This window comes from Scomber scombrus, chromosome 9, assembly GCF_963691925.1.
Source record: "Scomber scombrus chromosome 9, fScoSco1.1, whole genome shotgun sequence".
Classification (NCBI taxonomy): Eukaryota; Metazoa; Chordata; class Actinopteri; order Scombriformes; family Scombridae; genus Scomber; species Scomber scombrus.
The window spans coordinates 16762472-16786389 of NC_084978.1; the positions used below are offsets into that span (position 1 = coordinate 16762472).

General features: G+C 40.8%; 1 protein-coding gene across 1 annotated transcript; it reads left to right on the top strand.

The window, feature by feature from the left end:
* The first annotated feature begins 1604 nt into the window (after nt 1–1604).
* jakmip1 (janus kinase and microtubule interacting protein 1) lies at nt 1605–23653 on the top strand. The gene is made up of 22 exons (XM_062425141.1): nt 1605–1760; nt 7939–8253; nt 9274–9606; nt 10217–10378; nt 11960–12172; nt 12709–12822; nt 13071–13217; nt 13502–13672; nt 14171–14230; nt 15490–15618; nt 15817–15945; nt 16079–16162; nt 17160–17222; nt 18300–18398; nt 19305–19406; nt 19512–19565; nt 19744–19809; nt 20017–20085; nt 20343–20420; nt 21481–21690; nt 23354–23419; nt 23603–23653. The coding sequence occupies exons 2-22, from the start codon at nt 8098–8100 to the stop codon at nt 23651–23653; spliced, it is 2556 nt and encodes an 851-aa protein (XP_062281125.1). The 5' UTR covers nt 1605–1760; nt 7939–8097.
* Nucleotides 23654–23918: the final 265 nt, after the last annotated feature.

Consider the following 23918-nt stretch of genomic DNA (forward strand, 5'->3'; position numbering starts at 1 on the left):
AAACAGACCATACATTCCTCTCTCCTCAATGAACTCTGCCTGCAACCTCAATGTTTTTTCACTTTATCTCTCCATCTGGGTGTCTGTTTGCTGGCCTCAGCAGGAACCTGAATGGACGGCTGCTTAATACTCCAAACCCACCCCCCCATTTGCTTGTCTGCTTTAACTCACTCAAAAATGTCCTTCACATATAAATAGTAGGTCCAAACCATGTAGAAAAATGCCTATGGGAGTCCAATTCTGGATGAGTGCAGTGAACAACCACCGCATTATAGGAAACCATGTAGACAACTGATCCTTATCCCTGAATGTGTTCCTCTCCTACTACTTCCTATGTCGCCCTGCAGCAATGGGCTACATATGCTGCAGCCACAGAAATCTGTGATGTGTGCGGAGCTGCGTGTGAATGGCAGGCAGGCAGTTGCAGTGTGGAGAGGCAGAGACAGGCAGCTGTGCGTAAGTAATGCATCCACCAGAATCTGGGTCACACTCACACCACTTTCGTATTGTCAGATTATTTCACCTACTTTTATAATTTGACGAATCATATTGTCCCAGCTGAATATACTGAATATAGATCCCCACTGTCATTGAAGCATCTCTTTAACAGTCTGTCACCACTATAGATGAAGATATATGGTGGAAAAAAATCAGAAATATTGTTGAATCTAGATGATGTGATGCTGGCTGGTTGATGGTTAACCTTTCTTATAACAGATTCTTGTCACCATAACACCTGGCAAAAGGCTCAGTGGCTCTTCATAGAAAAGAGGTGATAAAACATAAATGCATCTGTAAAAATAATGATAATGTTAATATTATGTTTGGGTGCTATGTTACTTCTTGTTTTATTGCAAAACTGTTTACTGTTCAGCAAATCACAGCCTATAATTTACAGTCTTTAGAGCTCTGGGGTTTGAATATTGTATGAATGTTGCCCTCCTGTTGCATTTCATTTGTTAGAAATTTAAACATAGTTTTTCTGTTTAAAATATATCCTCTGTGGATTTGAATGTTTTGCTAAGATGAATGACAAGATGTTTTTCAGATATAAAAACACATGATAATAGGTCTTTTTTTTTAACTGCAGAAACATAAAGTCAAGCAGCACATATTGAAACAGGCTGGTTAGGAAATCTAACAGAGATGTTACAACGAATAGTTCGGAATAAATAATGTATATATATTAAAAAAACAGCTTGGTGTGGTGGGCTTTCCGTGCCTCCCCTGACGGTGTACGTCCTCCCGCACCACACCAGCGTATCCACGCACTCACAGCGCGCGGTGTCATTCTTGAACACGCAGTCAGGTGTCGCGCTTCTTTCACGCTACCGGCGACGCCCGACCAGACCGGCTCTCCCCTTCCCACGTTCACGTCGGCGCTGTCATCGACACAGTTTTTATTTATTTATTTATTTGTCTCCTTTTTACACTCATGTGGATGCAACGCATAGGAGCCAATAACGTCGCGCGTGTCTGCCAGTATGCGCGTGTGTGTTGTGCGCGCGCTTGTGCGTGGAGGTGTAGCTGAATCCAGCCTGTGAGGATAATAGCATTTAGAGGTGGAGATACAACTTCGGCCGCGGTGTTAACTATTGGGAAATGAGTCATATATGCAAGGAGGAAAGTTTGTTAGTGGACGCTGCTCGCTTTAGCTCTCCACACCGAAGCCCAGCCTCCTTTTCCTGGATGTGAAGCCCATTAAGGGCAGCGGCGTTTCAACATCAGCTCGCTTCGGATCACCCGGACGTCCATTTCAGGTGAGTTTATTCTCTTTCTAACGCTCGACAACTTCTGGAGACTCGTTGGTAGACTTTGGATAAGCTATTAGCTGCTGTGGCACACACCTGACACCCGTGTTTCATCCGTTAACGGTCGACAGAGAGCCGCCGGGGAGCTTGTTAACCGGTGTCCGAGTAGAGCTATCATACGTGGGGATGCCTAACCTCCTTCATATCGACCCTGGCAGGGATGTGAATGCTGTGCTTTGGTTACGTGTAGAGCATCTCTGGCCTCTCTCTCTCTCTTTCTCTCTCTCTCTCTCTCTCTCTCTCTCTCTCTCTCTCTCTCATCTCTCTCTCTCTCTCTCTCATCTCTCTCTCTCTCTCTCTCTCTCTCTCTCTCTCTCTCTCTACTCTCTCTCTCTCTCTGCCAACCAGCTAAAAGAGGAAGTATGCAGCTTGATAACGACATGGGCGATCAATACTCAACCGCTCTGCAGTGCTATCGTTACATGGCAGTGCTTTGCAAAGAAATATCAACACATTAGCCTGTACAGAAAGAGTGCAAGGACGTCCGACCTCTGTGTCTGGAGGATGCTGCAGCAGCCCCCACGCATGCATGCCGTGGGGTGTGGTTGGCGAGCCGGACAAGCGGGCTGTCAGCAGTGTAATAAAAGCGCTTCCTCCAGCAGCACTCTAGCCTATAATCTCTCATTTGACAACTCATTAGAGGGCTGGTCACATCGCATTAGGCCATCCCATCATCTCCAGCGTAACCTCTTCACCAGACCACTCGTCTCCTCTGCCATGCATGCACTCTGCCTGTGTCCGGGCTGTGTTTACCAGTCATAACAGCTCTGCAGCTCCAGAGGCTCGTAAATCTGCCCCGGTGGACAGGAGACATGTGTTGCACTGTCACTTGTACCCCATCAGCCTGCTCAGGGCATGCTGCAAAAAAAACCAAAAACCGGTGATGATGGCAAGCTGTGCTCACTGTAGTGTGTGTGTTGTATTGACTGAGGAATAGCTCTCATGCTGGTACAAAACTGTAATTTTGTGACACAAAGCTGTTATGCTTATTTAATGTTATATTTTTCATCCTGACCTCAATCTGTCAATCTTTTTTGTTAGGTATAACATCAATGGATGCTTGACATTCACTGGAGCTCCATTTTACTTCATACTGTGGTTTCCTTTCTCCACTTTCTCCTCTCCCTAACTTAATCTATCCACTTATTCTTTATCATAATCCTATCTTTCCCTCTATAGTTTAATGCTTCGAGTGACGTTCAAGCTACTAGGATAATCTCAGTGGACTATACCCACATGTGCATACCTCTCTCTTTGCACCGCTACTGTCCTTACAACCCTTTCGTCAAGACATAAAAGGGTGCTAAATGCTTAGTGCAGAAGGTGAGACAGATAATAAGTAAATGTCTGTTTATGTCATGAGCCAGAGGGTTAAAAACAGCCAACCAGTAGTGACTGATGTGCTGTGTAGTCAGAAAGAGAGAGGCGAGGTTAATCACATTACTGACTGCACTATCATGTCTTTCTGAGAGGGGTAGAGGATATCATCGCTAACATACTGTACACAGATGGACCCATGCATGCAAAAGCACACATACACATGGATGTGATATGCACAGGCACACAATAAGACTAGAGGAACCACATCAATATATTACCATGTATAGATCCAAATGCGGTGCAATAAAACTAGCATCTGGGTAAGGAGTCTAAGTGAGTAGATGGTGTGTGTGACAGAAACAGAGAAAAGCAGGAGAGGGACTTCATGTTTATCTGTCTGGGTTGACTAGTTTTTGGGGTCAGTAACTTGTGGTCACTCTGCTGGCATAGTAGTTTTTAGGTCATATGCTTCACTAGTGTTGCACTCGGCTGTGTTACTCAGACTCTTTAGTGTGTTTGGAGTATCTCTAGACTGCTGAGTGTGTGTGTGTGTGTGTGTGTGTGTCTGGACTGTGGAGGGGTGTCTGGAGTGTGGCCAGACCTGTTCTGACAGTCGGCACTCTGCTGATGCCTGTAGCTGATCACACTACAGTTTGAATGTTTTTGTCCGTATGTGATAAAAGTGCAGGATTCAAACAGGAGTACGCCTCAGTCCGTCTATGCCCTCGCTGTTAATGTTTAACATGTGTTTTATCTCTGCGGAAGAACACATTTGTAGATTATTTTATGTATTTATTGGGCCCGCATGTCTCACTGATGTCTAGTTAATGTTTGACACACTCTGAGCCTTTGTGTGTGTGTGTGTGTGTGTGTGTGTGTGTGTGTGTGTGTGTGTGTGTGTGTGTGTGTGTGTGGTCTGTCCAGCCTTTAGGAGGTCCATCTGTATGAATGTAATTTGCTTGCAACCATTTTAAAGAACTGTTTTCCGAACATTTGTACTTTTTTACATTTATTACAGGAATTAGTTTAAAGTGTGTCAGGTTACATACATGAGATTACAAATAAACTATTAAAAGAGTCTAGTCTACTAGTTTAAATCTCACTGAATGTTGATTATGATGGTGGCATCCCTCAGCCACACTGTCATTATAAAATGCATGTTATGTCACTCTGCAGACTTAAAGATTTCCACCTGAGTCACGATTATTGCACTAATACCACACATGGCTTGCTTTAAATGGATGACTAAATTAACAGGCGTTATAGGGAAGTGTGAGGTGTGATGAATCTAGTATTCTCATCAAAAAAGGCTTGTTTTTATTTACAGTATTTGTTTAAATTTTATTGGATTGCTGTGTACTTATGCAAACTGAAAGAAAGACAAATGGCAGAATGGTTTCAGAAACAATAACACTGAGACCTGAAATGATGATAGCAAACTGTCATGTAATTGTAGCTGAAATGTAATGAAATGCAATGAGAAACAGTTTTATTGCCAATAATACATATTTTTATGCACATGATCAAAATCGTCTACAGTTGTATGTCAAAGTAAGATAAGTACCTGTTTAAAAACTGTAAGAAGTTCACTACTACATTACACATGCTGTCAATAAAAAGAGAAAAACACATACTGTCATATGTTTACATTTTAAACCTTTAAGTAAAAGGCAAACAACACCTAACAAACAAGGAACTGTTGTAACCCAATACATAACTTAACAGAGAAAAGGCGTTTCCTCAGCAGTTGTGAAACTACCTGTGTGTTTGTCACGCCTTGTTCAAGTATTAAGGTTACAGCATCCAACCAGCCACCAGTAGCCAGGTATGTTCCTCTGCCTACTCACTTTTAGGTAAAAACATGTGCTGCTGTGTTGGTGCTCATGGACACATTTCGTTGCTGACACTTTCAGGGTGGCCCACAGTTAAAGAGTTCCTTTCTCAAGCAACGATTAGTTTAATTGTGAAACCCCCTCAGCGGCTGCAGAATTTCTTCATCACGTCTTTCTTGCAGTCAGCAGTAAGTGCTTTAGCTCCATTGTTTGTTTAAGCAGATTGTGTTGGTGCTACATTCACTGCATTTAAATAAGCCTAGAAGGTGCCTTTTTATATATTATTCTTTTTATGTGACTCTTTGACTTGTGATTAATTTTGATGAGTCATTTGATCAGCCATATCTGGGTGAAGAAGACTTTTTGATCTCTTGCTTTCAGTTTTGTTTATTGAAAGGTTTTGTGTGCCCTTTGAGGTTATCCAGCTGAATATTAGCAAGGCTAACTGTTTTATACTCACAGTAAACGAGGTAATTTAAGATCTATGACCTGCGCTGGCTTTTGTTTGCCTATGTGAACATTAAAGGTGCTTGTTAGCTTCTCAGTGCCCCTATAAAATGTTCCTGTGTCCCATTTAACATTCCTGGTTTTCTATGAGCTATAAACTTTCAGAGTAAGCTCCTGGCTGCCAGCTTGGGAACATGTGGCTCCAGTATGTGCCTGTACACACATGTTTGTCTCAGGCAAAATCTGACCTCATGTCATGAGATACAGACACTGCTGACAATTAAGGGTTTGGTTGTGACAAGAGTTTTTCAGTCGAGGAGCCTACCCTAAAATGTGTAAAAATAAATATAAAAATTATGCATGAGACCAATTAAGGAGTCACTTATAGTTATTTGCCTTGAAAATAACCATTACATGTACAGTAGCTTCCATGCCTCCTTCCCTGATGAAGAAAAAACAGTGAAACCATCTGTCATGCCTCTCAGCCATTTCAACGTGGGTACACCTGGTCTCCGATAATGGCACAGACATGTTTAAACATGCTGAACAGTGGCAGAATGGCAAATGTTAAGATGTTTTTTGTTCTTATAAATTATTTTTGCAACTTCCTGTGTCACATGCTAGTTAATAAAGTATATTGCTCCACTGCAAATGAATTCATGTTTGTGTCACTAATGTCAATACGTTTCGAGAGCTTTTGGTGCTGGAGTGAATGTGTGTCAACTGAGTCTGTCGCTGGTTGTTCTGTGTAAGATTCAAAGAATGTGTGCTTGTGTCAGTGCTCTCTCACTGTGTGAATGATCTCTCTCTGCCTCTCTTTCTTTCTGCTTCTGTGAATGAGAGTGAGATCACTGATTGCCTGTGCTCTGTAACATCACTGTGCCAGCTAGTGTAGTGGGGGTTGGGGGGTTGGAGGGATGGAGAGAGGTTGGAGAAAGTAAGTGGAGAAGGGGGAGTGGGGCGATGATTGAAGGTTGGTTTCTCTGTGTGGTTTTCCCTCTTTTCCTCTTACTCTTTCCTCCCCTCTTCCTCTCTCCTATAGTCTTAACTATTTCTCTCTCATCCGTCTCATTTTCCATCGCTACTGGTGCCTACGGTTTGAGTACGTGTGACGTGTGACAATCCATGTGGAAGAAAGCTTTCTTGCCCTCCAGCATCGATGCATTTCTGTCTCTCAGTGAACCACAGTGCTTTTCAAATATGCAGCCTCTATATGATGCAAGAGTGTGTGTTTTGTGTGTGCTGTGTATGACTGTGTCTCAAATTCACTGCAAGACTCCTCCTTCCCATCATCCCTCGCTATGAGTGAAATGGAGTTTTGAAAGAGCATGGGTTGCCTTGGTAACTGTTGCTGCCATCTGTGTTATGTTGTACGAATGTTTTGTAATGTGTGAGTGTAGGAAAAGATGGAGGCGCGTGCGGTCTTGATGCTTCAGCTCCCTCATCGTTGCATTATTTATTTAATAGTCAGCAGAACGACTGGAAGGTTACTGGGTTACAATTCATTCCAGGAAGAGATTAGAGGAGTCCACTTGCACCTCAATGAATGTGTGTCATCGTTGCAACTCATCTACTATAAAAACATGCCAAAAATACAATTACAACAGCTTTCAGTGGGGAAAAAAGGAGAAGTAGAGATTATACTAATAATTAATTTAAATCCTTTTGTGTTTGCCTTGACTTGCGTGGTTCAAGTGGATGTGACCCTTTTTTCTGGCTTATCCGGTGTAGACCTACATCCTTATTGGTTTTGCATTTGAAATGACTTTTTAACCAGAAAAATAATGCCAGTGGTTACTCCTTCTGGTATGTTCTGTTTGTTTAAGAAAGGGATGGGTCTTGTAGTTGTATTGCACTGACAAATTATGATGAATGTTCAAATGAGGCAGCTTTATCCGTCTGGTCTACAAAGTTAAGACCAAATGAATCAATGATGTGAGATTTATTTGACACGGTAATCCAGCTTCCTTTCCTCTTTATAAAAAATAAGGCAAAATAAAAGACAGATGAACGGCAGAGAAGAAATAAATGAAGCAAAGATTTGTAACTTAAATAAAGGAGACTTCTCTTGGACGTCAACAGTACATAAAGTTAGTTTTTCTCTACACGCGTTAAGTAGACGACACTGATGCTAGTGCAAGCCGTATCTGAGAAAGTAAAGGATGATTTTATGTAGTCTACATAAAGAGACAAGGGTAAGTAGAGATGTAACAGTCTAGGGGCCAAAATGATGGTGGCCAGACACATTTTCATGCACTATGGAGCTGTTAAGCACAGCCCAGGGAGTGAAATGGGATGATGATAAATGACCTGAGAGCTTCCAGTGTTAGATCCACGTGTATACGTTAGAGAGAAGAGGGTGGCAGAGGAGAGTGTAAATGTTAGTCCCAAAAATAGTCACTTTTCCCCAGGCTGCAGCGCATCATGTGGCTTGGGTCCAGAGTATTGTGCAGAGCAGTTTTGTGTAACCCAGTTTAAGCACTGACTCACCCTTTTTTCCATCTTCTCTTTTTCTCCCTGTCAAATAGAAACTCTCAGGATCTTCCAGCAATGATGTAGACTTGACAATGGTGATGATGTGCTGGGTCAGCCTTGCAGGGAGGAGGAGCAGCAGCGACTGATTCTCTCCTCTGTTACGCGCAACACCTGGTACTCTATGTCTGTCCTGATTGGGCGGGCAGAGTGCTATGTCATCAACCACGCCCTCTGCGGCCCCGCCCCTTAAAAAGGGAAGGAAGCCGGAGAAATCAGAGGTGATGGCTGACTCGGTGCAGGCCACCAACGAGGAATTGAGGAGCAAACTCATGGACGTCCAGATTGAAATTCAACAGGAGCGGGGCAAGGTGTGTAAGAAAAGGAAAAAAGGGAAGGCCTGGTCCAGAGAACTGATGACAGTAGGAATGTAATGCCATTTAGATCATCACTTTGGAAGCAGAGGAAAGAGAGTGAGGCCAATTTTGAAGAATTATTTATTAATGTTTATACAGGCTAATAGTCACAAAGCTGAAAATGCTTCAGTAGTTGCAGTGTGAAACATATATTATCAGCTATACCATAAATGGCTGCATTTATATAACAATAGTAATTACCCTCAGGAGAGCATATGCCTCTGAAATACTACACATTTTAAAGATTTGAAAGTTCTACATGTTTCATTTTCATCAAATCTTAATTTGTTGCAGTGTCTGAACACTAAGATGTTTTACATCTGGTACACACACGCACATTTTCACAATTGTAAACTACGTGGACTCTCTTTCTGACACAGTACAGCATCTTGGAAAATTTGCCAGGGTGTTTTGCCCCTCCTGTATCTGCTGACTGACACACTTCTTTCATTTTGCCCTTCTCTATATCCTTCATGCTTGAACTTGGAGAATGGCAGTAACAATACCAGAGTAGGGTGAAGTCCAGTTCCCACTGCAGGGGCAATGCTTTGGGGGCAAAATGTTTGCAATTTGCATAAAAAGCGGAAGATTATTAAGAGCAGTGTATACAGTGCAATAATGACAGCTAAGGTGAAGAAATTGGACAAATATTCAAATGGAATTCACCTGAATATTGACCATTTAAAATACCTATAATGTATAAAAATGCTGCATTTTATCATAAGAAATAATAAACTGCAGCAAAGAAACCTAAACTGTTCTTCACTTGATACTTCTCCCTGTTGGTGAAAACACCAACACCTGACAGCTGATCATCCATTTTGTTTCAGACTGCTAGGACTACATACACTATACACCAGCAAATTCAGTTATCACTGTGCTGCATGTTGTCTGTGCAAATGGCTGAACACACTGGTGATGTATGTAATGATGGCCTGTTAACAGTCTTACCTGCTGCCTGTGTCCCTCTCTCAGGTGTGTAAGCTCCGTGAGCGGCTCCAGGAGCAGCGGCAGGCTCGGGAACTGGAACAACACAAACATGCTGTAGCACTCACTGACCTGCGAGCTAAACTCCATGAGGAGAAGCTACGCGAGATAGCAGCCGCTCGTGAAACCCTGGCACGGCAGCATGATGTCGAGTTGGCCAGGGCCATCAAGATCCGAGACACTGAGGTGCAGAGACTTCAGGGACTGGTCTATGCACTGAGAGACGGAGCAGCTGACAAGCTCAAAAATGCCCTTCTCGGAGAGGCCCGGGAGGAGGCCAGGAGGGCTTTTGATGGGGAGAGGCTAAAGCTACAGCAGGAGGTATGTTGTAGTGTGTACATAGGTGAAAATAATGTATTATTGATTATGTTATAATTATAGATTGTGGAAAAATATAAACGTAGTAACTGTGATTGATACAGTTTAAGTGTCAACAATGCCAGTAGACACACCTCAGCATGTTTTAAACACCTTCACACTGAAATCCATTGTCAACTGTAGTGGCTGTCTTAGTTGTATTATTTTAATCAGTAGCATCAGTATTTAGGGTGTAACATCACATACCTGAAATGACTGTAGGAGGCTGAATATTTTCTAAAGGGGTTGTATGTTTGTTTTAAATGAAGACAAACAGTTTTCTTGTGGAAAGTTGGCATTCTGAAACCATTATGTGTGTGTATCTTTGTCGTGTGTTGATGTGAGTCTGTGTAAACCTTTTGTAAACTTGCTGCTGAAAAACAGGAAGCTGCATGGAAAAGCCTGTTGCCAAGCTATTGTTTCACTGTAGCCTCTCCAGATAAACAAGGCATCTATCATTACGACTGTTTAATGGGATAGGACAAGTGTTTATAACCTTGTGAATATCAGTTTCTTTGTTGTTTTTAGGTTTTTGTGCGCACAATGAACTTTATGTCTTCACGTGATCTTTCAGATTCAGGAACAGAAGACAGCCAGGAAGCAGGCTGAAGAGGCACTGGCCAATGCTCTGCAAGCAGATAAAGCAAAAGCAGCTGATCTGCGGACAGCTTACCAACAGCACCAGGATGAGGTGCATCGCATCAAACGGGATTGTGAAAAAGACATCCGCCGACTGGTGAGACCACATGCTGCTATTCCCTAGATGTTACATAACACATATACAGAGGTTGATTTTTTGGACAATTAATATTTAACAAAATTCACTTGAATCTAATTAAATGTTATATATCATGGTTTACCAGTTAGAATATTTATCTTTACAGTAACAACTACACAGAAAGCTGCATTGGCAATATTTGACTGTAATAGGTAGAAGGAAAAATAATAATTTATGTAATCAAATAATCAAAGACACATCTTACCCTTTAAACCTTAAATCTACTATTCCTCAGTGGTAGATTAGCTTGACAAACTCAACATCTGTTATTTTTCAAGATTCAAGATTAACTTTATTGTCATTCAGACTTTACACAGGGCAAGTGCACAGCAATTAGGTTGCATTTGGCTCATGAATGAAATACCAAAAGACTGACAAAAGTAAAAAAATATAGTAAAATAATTTACTTTATAAACATACTGTAAAAAGCCATTGGTATACTGCGCACAATGTATGGAAAATGAAAGATGCTTAAAAAAACTGATGAAAATAATATATATATATACACATTTAACACAATCGCAGGTTTATTACAGAATTGAATTGAAAAAATGCTGAAAAACTGGCAAGTAAAAACAATAAATTAGTTATTTTATTTTAGTTAAAAAAGTAATTATTTTTACATTCCTCATCCGTCACATTTGAATATCACCAACAGTTCCTCACACACCAACATCTGTTTTCCTGCTTTTGAAGTTCAGTTCCAGCTCAGAGTTTATCTCACTGACGCTGTTTGAACGATAGAAGCTAATTACTGTTCTGTCTGTCTTGCTCTAACTTTATCTCGCCATGTGGAGCATACAATGTGGTGAGATGCAAAAATAAAATTCTGTGTATCTGCTGCAGTTAATCATTATCTGAAATTACATGCAGTGGAGCTACAATGACAGGCATTGTCAGTAGCAAAGCAATGTTTGAACAAGTTACCCTAATGAATTTTGGAGGCAGAATGGTGAATGAATAAATGATGATGATAAAAATGATGGAGAGCAGGCAATACAGGAAATACCCGGGGTTAAAAAAAATAGGAATGGAAGTAGAAGTGGGAGCATTTGTCAGAATAAGTTGTGTAACGCAGAGAGCGAGAGCAAAGCTTCATGAATTAATTACAGCTGAAGCACAATATTTTAAATGCAAAAACACTGTCAATCCCTTATTCTGTTCTTAGCCATCAAAGCAAACATCTTGTTAGAGTGAAAGTATTTACAATTTACAATCAAGGTTAAAATTTGTATTACACTAAGCCTAACTGTTTTCACAGAAATTACACAGAAGAAACACAATCTTAATTTAAACCAGATATTCACACTGGTTTTAAAACCAGAGAAACAAATGGATCAAGCTTAATTCTTGCCTAATTTCATAAAAGTTCTTGGTGTATTTTCTGCAACTTGATCTCAGAAATGTCTTCAGGACCTTTATTGTGAACATATTCAGTAATATTAATGTTCTCTGTAACTGGGATTTAATGGACTTTTGTCTGGCTGCCTCTTTCCACCATCCACCACCTTGTTGTGATCCTTTGCGTTTGTTCTGTAGATGGATGAAATAAAGGCGAAGGACCGGGTGGTGGGTGCGCTTGAGAGAGAGCTGGGGGTGCAGGCCGGCTACGCCCAGAAGCTTCAGCTTCAGAAGGAAGCCCTTGACGAGCAGCTGGGCCAGGTGCGAGAGGCTGAAAGACACAACCATGGCAGCCCAAAGAGGGAGATGGTGCCTGGGCTGGGGGATAACCAAGACGTGGTCAACAACCAGGTACATGCACACCTCATTCAGGTACATGTTTCTGTAAACCTGTAACTGTATTCGCTGAATTCATTTTGACCAACATGAGTTCATGAAGGCTCATAGGTAGGTTTGAAAAAAAAAACAACAACTTTTTTTTCTACTGAAGATGTAAATAACAGATATTTCTTCTGAAATTCATAATCTTCAAATTTGAGCATACTAAAACATGCAAACAAAATCTGCTAATAAATTGAGTTTTGGTGTCAGAGAGGAGAAAAGTGGAACTGGTGCATCCCTAATTTGTGTGCATAATTTATTCACCCAGAGAATAGGAAGAACATTCGTCAAATTGGAGGCGTACAATACTGTCCAATAAGTCTAATCTCCACTTACATTCATTCATGAGAAGCATACTGTGTATACTTCACATACAGGTTTACAGTCGAGCTCATCCTTCATCCCATCATCCCCTCTATCCCATCAACCTGTTCTTCCTGCCTGCATGATCTCCCCTTTTTCAGTTTTTGTCTTCCTCCTCCTCTCCTCTCCCCCCTGCTCCCCAGGAGGTGGAGGAGCGTGACATGAGGAGGTTCCAGCTGAAGATAGCAGAGCTCCATTCGGTCATCAGGAAACTGGAGGACAGAAATGCACTGCTGGCTGACGAGAGGAATGAACTAGTGAGGAACACACATGCAGAAGTACATATATGCATTGGTATAGGCATGCAAATGCATGCACAGTATTACACGTGCATATGCTACACACAAAAACATGTGAAGAAACACACATGCATATGAAACTTGTATTACAAAATGTATTTTCTAACCCTGGATCTAGACTGTCATGCTCAAACTGGAAATACTGTCACTACAAGGAAAGACTTAAGATTACAGTGTTTCCCCTCCTGTTTCCTTCTTCTGTCCAGTTGAAGCGGGTGCGAGAGGCAGAGAGCCAGATGAAGCCGATGTTTGAGAAGAACAAGCGTCTGTCCAAGAAGAATGATGACCTCTTGCAAACGTTGCAACGCATGGAGGAGAAATTAAAAAACCTGAGCAGAGAGAACGCTGAGATGGTGAGAGGCACCCAGTGTTTGTTTATTTTTACTCTGTTGTTTCCCACCTTCATCTTGTTATTAGCTTATGGTACATTCAGAGTTCAAATACTATTAGAGAATAGCAGATATTTGAGTTTTTATCAGTAGGGGAGGAGGGGATTTGTCATGGTACTTTTTGTGTCACTGAGATGAAACCGGACCTCTAGTGGCCATTGAGGAAAAGTATGAAATAATTCTCTGTACAACTCTCTCTCTCTCTCTCTCTCTCTCTCTCTCTCTCTCTCTCCATCTCTCTCCCTCAGAAAGAACATGCCTCCTCCTCTCGGCCCCCCTCACAGCAGCAAACCCATCAACCCCAGCTGAAGCGGCCAAGCTCCCTGACAGACTTAAGCCACGCCCACGAGGAACAGGAAGTGGAGTTCCTCAAGCTGCAGGTTGCTGAGCAACGTGGCATCATTGACGAGCTCACGCAGGTCAGGATTTCACTAGAACCACCAGTGTCACACACCTTTTTGCAAGCTGCTGGAATTAATATTTTGTGAAGAAATGATTACTTCTAATTGGTTTTAATTTTTATTTAAGTATCTATGAATATATTAATCTCCTTCCAGGTGTAAGCATTCATATTTCCCATTACTAAATAGGAGCATCACTTTGTGAAAGTATTAGCCATCAATTCTTGGTCCCGTCTGCCTTTGCTTTCTATCAAAATTGGATTAGTTTCAAGTGTCATTAATTGTTCCTCACCCGTCTTTCTACTCCAACACTGTTTTCTTTACCTTCACTTCCCATCCTGACTCATCCCAAACAGTTAATCACAAACTGCTTATTCTTACATTTTGTACAACTCCAACTCACACTTGGATGATCCTGGTATGTGATGTGCAGCAGTCATGTCCGGCCATCAAATGTGAGGTTGGTTTTGCCAGCAGCAAAGTTGAGATGTTAATTGGCTGTGTGTTTGTCTTTAGGAACGTGACCGATTGGTGATGAGCAAAAAGAACAGGAGGAAACCTCTCAAACTGTCTAAAGTAAGTGTAATTTGAGTGCTGTGGTGTTGTAGCTAAGCAACTAGCCGCAGTATCTGTGGTCGACTGATTTGCAAGTACTGGTGTGTGTGTGTTTGTCTCTGTGTGTGTTTAATTGGGCTCAAGAGACAATAATGACAGTACCCCTCACAGCTGGGAGCATCAAACTGAGAACGCATGCAAATCTTGCATGTACTATTCCCACAGTTAGTGGAAACTTATTACCTTTTTCCCATTGTTGTTTTCTTTTGTGTTTAATAATAGTGTAGGATTTATAACAAAAATAGCAATAACGCTGAATTTGTGTGCAGCAGTTGGGGTTTGTTGTGTGTGAACACAGAGGGGAAAGAGATGAGGATGTCTAATTGGGTAACATAATTGCTCTGATTTGTGTGTGTGTGTGTGTGCATGTTTGGGCTTAAACATCAGGGGATTGTTCTATGATGTTGTTAGGAGGAGGAGTTTTCAGTTGCATGATACATATATTCTCCCACCTTCCCTGCTGTAACCAGTTTGTCACCTTGCCGATGGGGAAACGGGGTTAGGCACGGTGGTTTGGCTCTCGGACTTTTACCTGGAAATTTGTCTCTGCTTAAGAATTTAATGAGCTGGCAGACAAAACACAGAGGCTCGCCTTTTGCTTTTTCTATTGTAGTGATTTGATTGTAACCAGACTCTTCGTTGTCTGTTTTTCCATTTTGTGTGGGTGTCTGGCGGAAAGCTACAGTACTTTCTTGGAAAGGCCTGGAGTGTGCTGTATAGATCCACTGGTACAGTCCAAGAAATGATAGATGCATTTTGAGGATAGTATTTATAGTTTGGTTTTAGTTTTAGTCTAGCATCATGACAGAGTACCTCCTCCTCATCCTCTACTTCTCTTCCTTCATTTGTCTGTGTGCACTGGTCTGCCTCTACTTCTCTGGTTGCCAGGAGATGACTTATAAACATGATGGTAAGGACCCTGTGGGGTTTGGAAACTTTAATAGCCAGAAATGAGTAAACAAACATGCAGAGACTTGATTTGATGACAGAATGACAGTCCAAGTTTGACAAGTTTGGGACAAAATTTTGATTACAACAAGTAGTGCATTTATGGGAAAGTAGGCAGATGTGAGAGGTGGATTTAGGGGCTCTTTTTTGTGACAAATAGAATTTCTTAAGTCTAAAATCAAGACTAGTTTTCTACAGAATGGGCGATTCAACGTATGCCTATTTCTGAATTTGATTTAACAAACCTGTTTTTTTGCCATTCCTCCCTGCAGAGGCATGTTGTGGAGACATATTTTGGATTTGATGAGGAGTCGATAGACTCTGAGACGTCCTCTCTGACCTCCTATAACACTGACCTCACTGATCGTACACCTGCCACTCCAGAAGAAGATTTGGAAGAGGTAAGAAATTAATTTATCTATGAGCAAAGATATGATTTGAACAAGATTCTGACGTTTTAACAGCTAAATATGCTTAGCACAAATTGAGTTGACTGACTAGACACAAACAAGATATCACAGATTGAGGGACCAGTTTATTAATAGGTGAAGGTGAAGGTTTGTGTGTGACTTTGACTCTGTCCTTCTTTGATACGGCAGTGTGTTTCTCGTGAAGAGTCAGAGCTTCGTTTCCGTCAGCTGACCAGAGAGTACCAGGCTCTCCAGCGAGCTTATGCCCTCCTGCAAGAGCAGAGCGGAGGCTCTCTAGATGCCGAGAGGGAGGCCAGGGTTTGTACTTTGTCACTTTTATCTGTCTTCCATCGACTCTCAACCTTTTTGTCTTTACAACCCCATGACAAACAGAGCTTACTTGTGACATATTTGAACAATAGTTCCTTACTGTCTGATCTCTCCTCCACAGACACGTGAGCAGCTGCAGGCAGAGCTCAGCAGCTGCCAGGCCAAGATCATCGACCTGGAGAAGGCTCTAGTTGAGCGGGGGCAGGTAACAAAGACGAGGGATGGAGACAGGAGCTCACGGGTCGTACTCTCACTGGCCCTCCTGCATGTTTGTCTGGCTGCTCTGCTCCTGGGCTGGCGCTATGCCGACCAGTTCTGCCGCAGATTCCTGTGATGTCACTTCCTGCATGTGTGATGTCACAGATCTGTGCCTGCACGCTCTGCCTCATCTTCTATCCTTCCTGTTTTTGGTTCTGTTTCCTATCAGTCACTTCAGTGCTGACCACCACGGAGAGGATTCTCTTACCACTTTGTTTTCTGTCAGCTATGAAAAAAATGTTTGGTATACTGTAAATAATCTTGATCCAGTAGTATTTTAAGTTTGAAAATACAGAATTTAAGTTAATTTAGTTAATTTAATATGCACAAAAGTCATCATAAAACATGTTGGTCGTATGAACAAAGCCAAACCTAAGCATGTGTAGAAGAAGTTAATTGAAAGAAATTCTCACACTGAGCACCTTAACTGTCACTTACACTGAATATCATGAAGAAGGCTGAAATTTTTAAGATTAGTTCATATCACTACCCTTAATTTCTTCATTTGTTCTCAAGATTTTCTGTTGTGTCACTGCATGTTGCCTGTTCCACTGTGGCTTGACCCGGCTCTGTATTTTGATTTGCTGCTCTGCTGTTCTTCACCTCAGACTGCCTTCTGTTCCTCCTGTCACTGTGAACTCTTGATGACTGTGAATGCACCATCACATTTTATCTTAGGAGTGGTCTTTATTTCTCTGGATCAATAAACTTGTGCTACCGCTATTCTGTTCCTGTCTGTTTGTGTCTGTATTACATTTGCATGTGTCATTTGGAATTAGAGGAGACGGTCACTGTGTGGCAGGATTGGATTTAGCTGATTGTGTTTCAGACAGCTTTGTTCATTACACCCTGTTTTTTCTCGAGAAATCCTCTCTCCTAGTTCTTCCTCTGCTGTTCCTGCGTGTGTCATTTCTTGCTGATGTTGTGTTTGGTTGTTATGGCAGGACTCAAAGTGGGTGGAGGAGAAGCAGTACTTGCTCAGGACGAACCAGGAACTTCATGAGAAGGTAGATTTTATTAGCCTTTACTGACTTTGGTGGCAGCATGGTTGCCCTATGAAGATCTAATAGCATTACTGTACACTTGATGCATACTAGGACTGGAATGTGGACTATCAGACATTTCTGTTGCCAAATTATATTTTCATTTTTTTTCTATTGACAAAAACAGTCAAACTTCTAAAATGTTAAATGTTGCAGAATCACAAGCAACCATATGAGAACTTCACCTACAGAAGATAAAACCTAAATTGGTGAAGTTAATATTTAAAATAAAAATAAAATGAGAGAATTGGTAAATAGATCAATGCCAACTTTCGGTCTTTGAAAATTTTACTTGGTCAGTCTCAAAGAATTGTTAAAAGATATATTCACATTTTTTGAAGTCTGTCTTGAAACATTTGTCAGGTGCACATATGAAAATTAAAACAGGTGTTTTTTTTGCTGTAATTGTTGCTTCTGCTCACACTGGCCATTGAAAATTCCCTTTCTAATGTGCTCTCCATGAAGGTGATGGGTGATAGATCTACAGTTTTTGCTCGATGTGAAGTTTTTCCTTTTAATACAAAATTCCCTTTTTTTGTTACTATCCTATTTACTGCGGCTGAACAGCAGACCATTCAGGTGAACACAAATATCCAGTTCATGTAAATCAGACTGCTGAAGCCTCACATAAGCTTTGGAATACATTTTTGCACAAAATGTTGACTGTAGTTTTTATACCCCTTCACCTACACTGAATGCACATTAGAAATCTTTTAACGACCTGTATTAACAGGAGGAATGATTACAGCAAGAAATAACAGGACCTAGCTATTGTGTAAAGACAGTCATTAAAAGTTGTTTAAGGTTTGATACCCAACCTTAGAATTGATCCTTGATGATTTATAATATATTGGTCCTCTTGGAGGCTAGCAAAGCACTACCAACAAAAACTGGCCAAAAAATGGAGAAACATGAGACTCCAGTAGAGACCTTCTAAATATGCTGTGACAACTACGGGACATTCAGGGTATTTATAATGCATTTAAAACACACCAAACCTTTGAACTTGTGTAACAAAGATCTGTACGTGTGTGTCTGTAGATGTGTGTGTTGCAGCAGGCAGAGTCGCGGCTGCAGGCGGAGGTTCAGGACGCCCGGGACCAGAATGAGCTGCTGGAGTTCCGAGTGCTGGAACTGGAAGTAAGAGACTGCACGAGTGTCATACTGTCACCAGGAGGCGACAACAACAATCTCAGCTCCAGACGAAAGACCTACATACAATGACTCACCAGACAGACATACATACTGTAGACTTAAACACACCTTTTGAGTTGTCCAGTGGATGAGTCTGTGTTTCCTTGTTTTGCATGGCAGCTGTGTGCATACCCCTTTCACTGAACTGGAATATTTTTTTAATGAAAGAATGTTATGTTGAGATGAATATCATTTTTAATTTGAATAAAAATGTATTTAAGTTCACCATCCAATCCCATCTTTGTTCAGTTTGTCTCATTTTTACATTCATGTTGTAAATTTTGTTTACATTTTCCATAAAATACCATCTGTGATTTATGGATAATTAAGGACAGATTAACAGTAGTGTCATTTGGGGATTTTATTGCTGTTTGTTGCTAAATAATTGTATCTTTAATATTAAAGTTAACCACATATATATCATCAAAGAAGTTTGGTAATTTACACAAAGGCTTAGAGGCATTAGGTAGTTGGAGTAGTAATAATCACATAACCAACCTCTCGTATATGTTGATTCTGCATCCATTTATGTTGCAGATAACTTCCTCAGATTTGAGTTTCAGCATGTGTTTTCAAACTCCCTTTTAGTTTCATTTGGTTATATAAATCTCCGGGTTACCACCTCCCTCATTTTGGCATCTTCTGATCATGTTTTCAGTGTCATGTAAGTAAATCCCTCCTTCACTCCCTTTTCATCATTTACATTCAGTATCTGTTGTCACATGTCTCACTGTTCACCACCACTAATGGTGAGGTGAAAGCAGGACGACTTGAAATCTAGTCAGTTTAGCTCATCAGATGATGCATTTAGGTGTTAGTTTCTAAGCATTAACATAATTTGTGCCCCTGCAGGAGAGGGAGCGCAGATCTCCTGCCCTCAATCTCCACATGTCTACCTTCCCTGAGAACAGCAGCAGTGCCCTGCAGCTCTACTGCCACCAGGAGGGGGTCAAGGTGAAAACGCACTCATACAAACCCATTTATATAAATACATATTTCCTTTAAGCCTCTCTTACACACAGTCAATATGAGGTCTTATTTTGACTTGTGTGCATGCAGGATGTAATCATTCCTGAGCTGATGAAGAAACTTGATATCCTGGGAGATAATGGGGTGAGTTCAAAGACTGGTACAAGTTCTTTATTGCTACATGTTATTAAAGTAGTGTAAGAGAGAAATTGGTGGAGAATTAAAATGAGCTCTGGTACTTCTGGTACTTTTTATACTTTTTTAACCTCATACATTCTTATGATTTTTTCATAACGCTACCTGCCCATTGTTATTTCTGCAGAATCTCAGAAATGAGGAGCAGGTCGCAGTGATCCAGGCAAGAACAGTAATCTCTCTGTGTGAAAAGGTGAGTGGAAGGCCTGTATGGTGTCCACTAAGTGTCTTTACTGACACTTAGTGGACACATTTTGTAATTACACTGTTTTCAAAGCAGTCCCTGTGTTTGAGTAATTTGTCAAGTCAAAAGTGGAAAGTGAAACAAAATACCACTTCTGAGACATCATTAATGCCTCTCTTTTCCACTTTGCTCCCCATTCTTACTTTTCCTGAGCAGTGGTTGAAACAGATTGATAGCACTGAAGCCGCTCTGACCCAGAAAATGATTGACCTGGAAAATGACAAGGTGAAAAATCTATTTAGCATGAGAATACACCATCTGTGTGTGTGTTTTTGTTTTTTGTTCAACTGATGCAAAATGTAATTCTGCACACATAGTCCATCACTCACATGAAGTGTCCCTGTGTGTTTTACTGTAATACACAAAACAAATATGTTTGTTTTTGTTGTTTTCATGTCCAAAATCCCATCTGTTTTCACAATAGTATATGACCCAGTTCTGATATAATGTCTATTATTATTTAATGTCATCTTTTGTTGCAGGAGCTGTTCAGTAAGCAGAAGGGATTCCTCGAGGAGGAGTTGGACTACAGAAAGCAGGCCTTAGACCAGGCCTACATGGTACGGAGCGTGGAGCAGTACAACACACTGTGGTGTTACCCGCTTTACCTGTACATTTTAGATTAAAGATGACCAAAGCTTTTTAGACGAGCTCTATTAGACAAAATAAACCTATTTATGTTAAGGTCAACATTTACCAAGGTTGTGTAGATCATAATGGTTCATGATTAAGTGATTCACAAATGCAGGGGTGCAACATTATCATTTCAGCATGACACATAAACATTTGGGACCCCATTAAACATCATGAATGCAACATTCTCCATGGAGGTAAAATCTGTCACATTGTGTCGGGATACTGCATCTTTTACCACTGAAGCCTAAATTCTCTGAACAATCTAAACCATTTGTGCTGGTATTTTGCTTCTTGGTCATATTGCTCTCTTATCTTCTCAGATATCCAATTGTTGATTTACTCTCTCTTAAACTAATAATATATAATGATTTTAATCAATCCTGTGTAATGGTATTCAATGAACAGAAATACCCCAGACAGTTTGAGTGTAATAAGTTGATGTGAGATTTGTCATCAGTGAGAATAAATACCCCTCCACTCCCAATGTACCTCACTGATTTGAATAGGTGGTAGCCTGAAATCAGAAGTCAACAGTTACAGTTGGTCACTCTCCATATACTGTAATTCTAACCATTTAATTTAGTCAGTTTTGGTGTTGGTTTGTGTTTATGGTCCCATTTCATATTACGTTGGCTTTTACATGGTAACTTAACTGTGTAATAAGAATAAAAACACTGTTTGTGTTGTTATGGTTACCCTGTGAAGGTGAAGCCTAAACACCCCCCAATATAAAGTGGAACAGTGTTCTCCATATCTGCCATGATCACAGTGGTGTGTGTGTGTGTGTGTGTGTGTGTGTGTGTGTGTGTGTGTGTGTGTGTGTGTGTGTGTGTGTGTGTGTGTGTGTGTGTGCATACCTGTATCTGTGTGTGTGTGTGTGTGCCTCTTGTGCATGCATGTGTGTGTTTCTGCATGTGCATGTGCACATCTGTGGGTGCGTGTGCTTGTGTACCTGTATGTGTGTGTATGTGGCTGGCTGTGCAGAGGATCGAGGAGCTGGAGGCCACGCTGTATAGCGCCCTGCAGCAGGAGCAGCCGGCATGCCAGGCGGTGGCCGAGTCGCTGACAGACAGGCAGAGGGAGGAGCTGAGGCTAGCCGTGGACAAGCTGCGGCGTCAGATTCTCCGGCAGAGCCGGCAGTTTGACAGTCAGATCTTACAGGAGCGCATGGAGCTCCTACAGCAGGCCCAGCAGGTAAGGCTTAAAACAAACCCAGCCAGGTTACTGAATCCACCCCGCCCTCAATCTGACCCCTGTTACCTGAAAAGTCTGACCCCACCAAACCTCTGGTGCTATGAAAAAGATGCAGTATCCCTGTGTGTGCAATCTGTAACTCTACCTGTAAGTGTTGATGTAGAAGTGAGAGAGTGAGAGAGAGTTAGAGAATAACTTGTGTGAGAGTGTGTGTTTCACTCCGCAGCCCTCACAATAGTTTTGCACCCATGGCTTATAAAGTGTGTTACTCATCAACTACATCAAACAACCATGGCACCTTGAATTTCATGTGAATCAGTTTTGCTGTAATTAACTAACACAGCACCCTCTAACTGCATAGCACTTACAACACATGATTAATCAACTACTCAAGACATGCACTACTAAATAATTAAATACATATAAACTAACTGTGTATTTATGCCTGTATGGAGAGTCAACAGCAGAAAGCTGACAGGAAATGGAGAGAGACAGACACAAAGTGAGAGATGGGGAATGACATGCAACAAACGGACTTGAACCAAGGAGGCTACCAATCCAGGCCACTATCTGCTGTATCCTGTATATTTAACCTACAGTTGAGCCCAGAAATCAAAGCTTTAGAAAGCTGCAAATCCTAAATATCAGAGAAATTCTGCATATATGTCCAGTAAAAATATTTCTTTTTCCACACAGTTGGGCTTTTATTTGCCCACTTCTTCAGTCCCCTGGTTTTATTCAGTAGTGGTCCTACAATTAAGAAAGCTTATTTATTATTATTTATTTATCATTCAACTTACTATTTATATGTTTTCAAAAGAATGTTTAGTTGAAGCTTAAGCTCTACCAAATACTCCTCTTGAACAGATGATATATAGTTACAGAATTTTGTAAATTAATTTACTAGAGCTACAACGCTTAGTTGATTAATTGATTAGTTGTCAACTTTGAAATTAATTGTCAACTGTTTAGATAATCGATTAATCATCTGGAGTTATTTTTAAGACCAAAATGTCTACATTCTTTGAGCCCAGCTTCTCAGCTGTTAATATTTTTTGGTTTCTTTAGTCCTCTGTGGAGGTAAACTGAAAATCTTTGGGGTTTACTGTTGGGCAGGACAAAAACAAGACATTTGAAGACATAATCTTGAGCTCTGGAAAAATGTAATCAACATTTTTCACCTTTTTCAGGCATTTTATGGACCAATTGATGAATTGATAAAATAACAGATAAATGGATGAAGGAAGTAATAATTAGTTGCAGCCTTGAAATGTATATTCTCCTTTTAAATCCTTAATACACTAAAAGATGCTTTAGCTTCTCCAGACAAGAATTCAGTGTGGAGTGCTCTTTAAGCTAATGTTTTATCCCAGAGTCAATGAATAAACTGCTCAGGTTTAAAGTCACTTACACTGTTCACTGTTAGATCCACTCTTTGGTTGCCATGGCAGCTCAACAGCTACCATGGAGACAGAGGGCATGATGGGAAGGGAGCAGTGTTTTTGGAGTACATGCAAAAATAGTTGGCCTCACAGTCTTTAACTGTTTCATGACTGTTTGTTTTTGTACAAATGTGCATGATTGTGTGAGATTTGAGATGGTTTTACCGTTCTTTTATTTGAACACATTTAACCACCTAACCGTGTCTGTGTTTACCTTGCAGAGAATTAGAGAGCTGGAGGACAGGATTGACTTGCAAAAGAGACAAATAAAGGAAATAGAGGAGAAGGTACATATTCAGTTTTTATCTATTTTTTTTTACCATGGTAGCTGATAATGGATATTTTAAAAAGGGAGAATATAAGACACTCAACATTTACTGAACTGTTGTGTGTTATTTTATAAAGTAATTGACACTCTTTTTTTCTGTCTCTTTTCCCACCTGTCCATTAAACCTCTTGTGTTCTTTTAGTTTTTGTTCCTCTTTTTGTTTTTCTCTTTAGCATTTATTCTTTGGCCTTAATGAAAGTGACGGGACCCACATCAGGTAGCTCCTTTATCCACCTAATATTCATTACATAACTGCACATCTACTCTACTGCATAGTATTCAGCACATTTATGGTGGTGATAATGATAAGAATAAAGATGAAGAAAGTATTAAAAGATGTTTTCTTTTTTCTCAGGTGCTACGGTGCTCTGGAGGCAAGAGTCGACAAAACAAAACCTAATTGTTTTTTATGCATTTGTAGACAGCTCATGAAAACCTTATGGCCTTTTTGATAAATA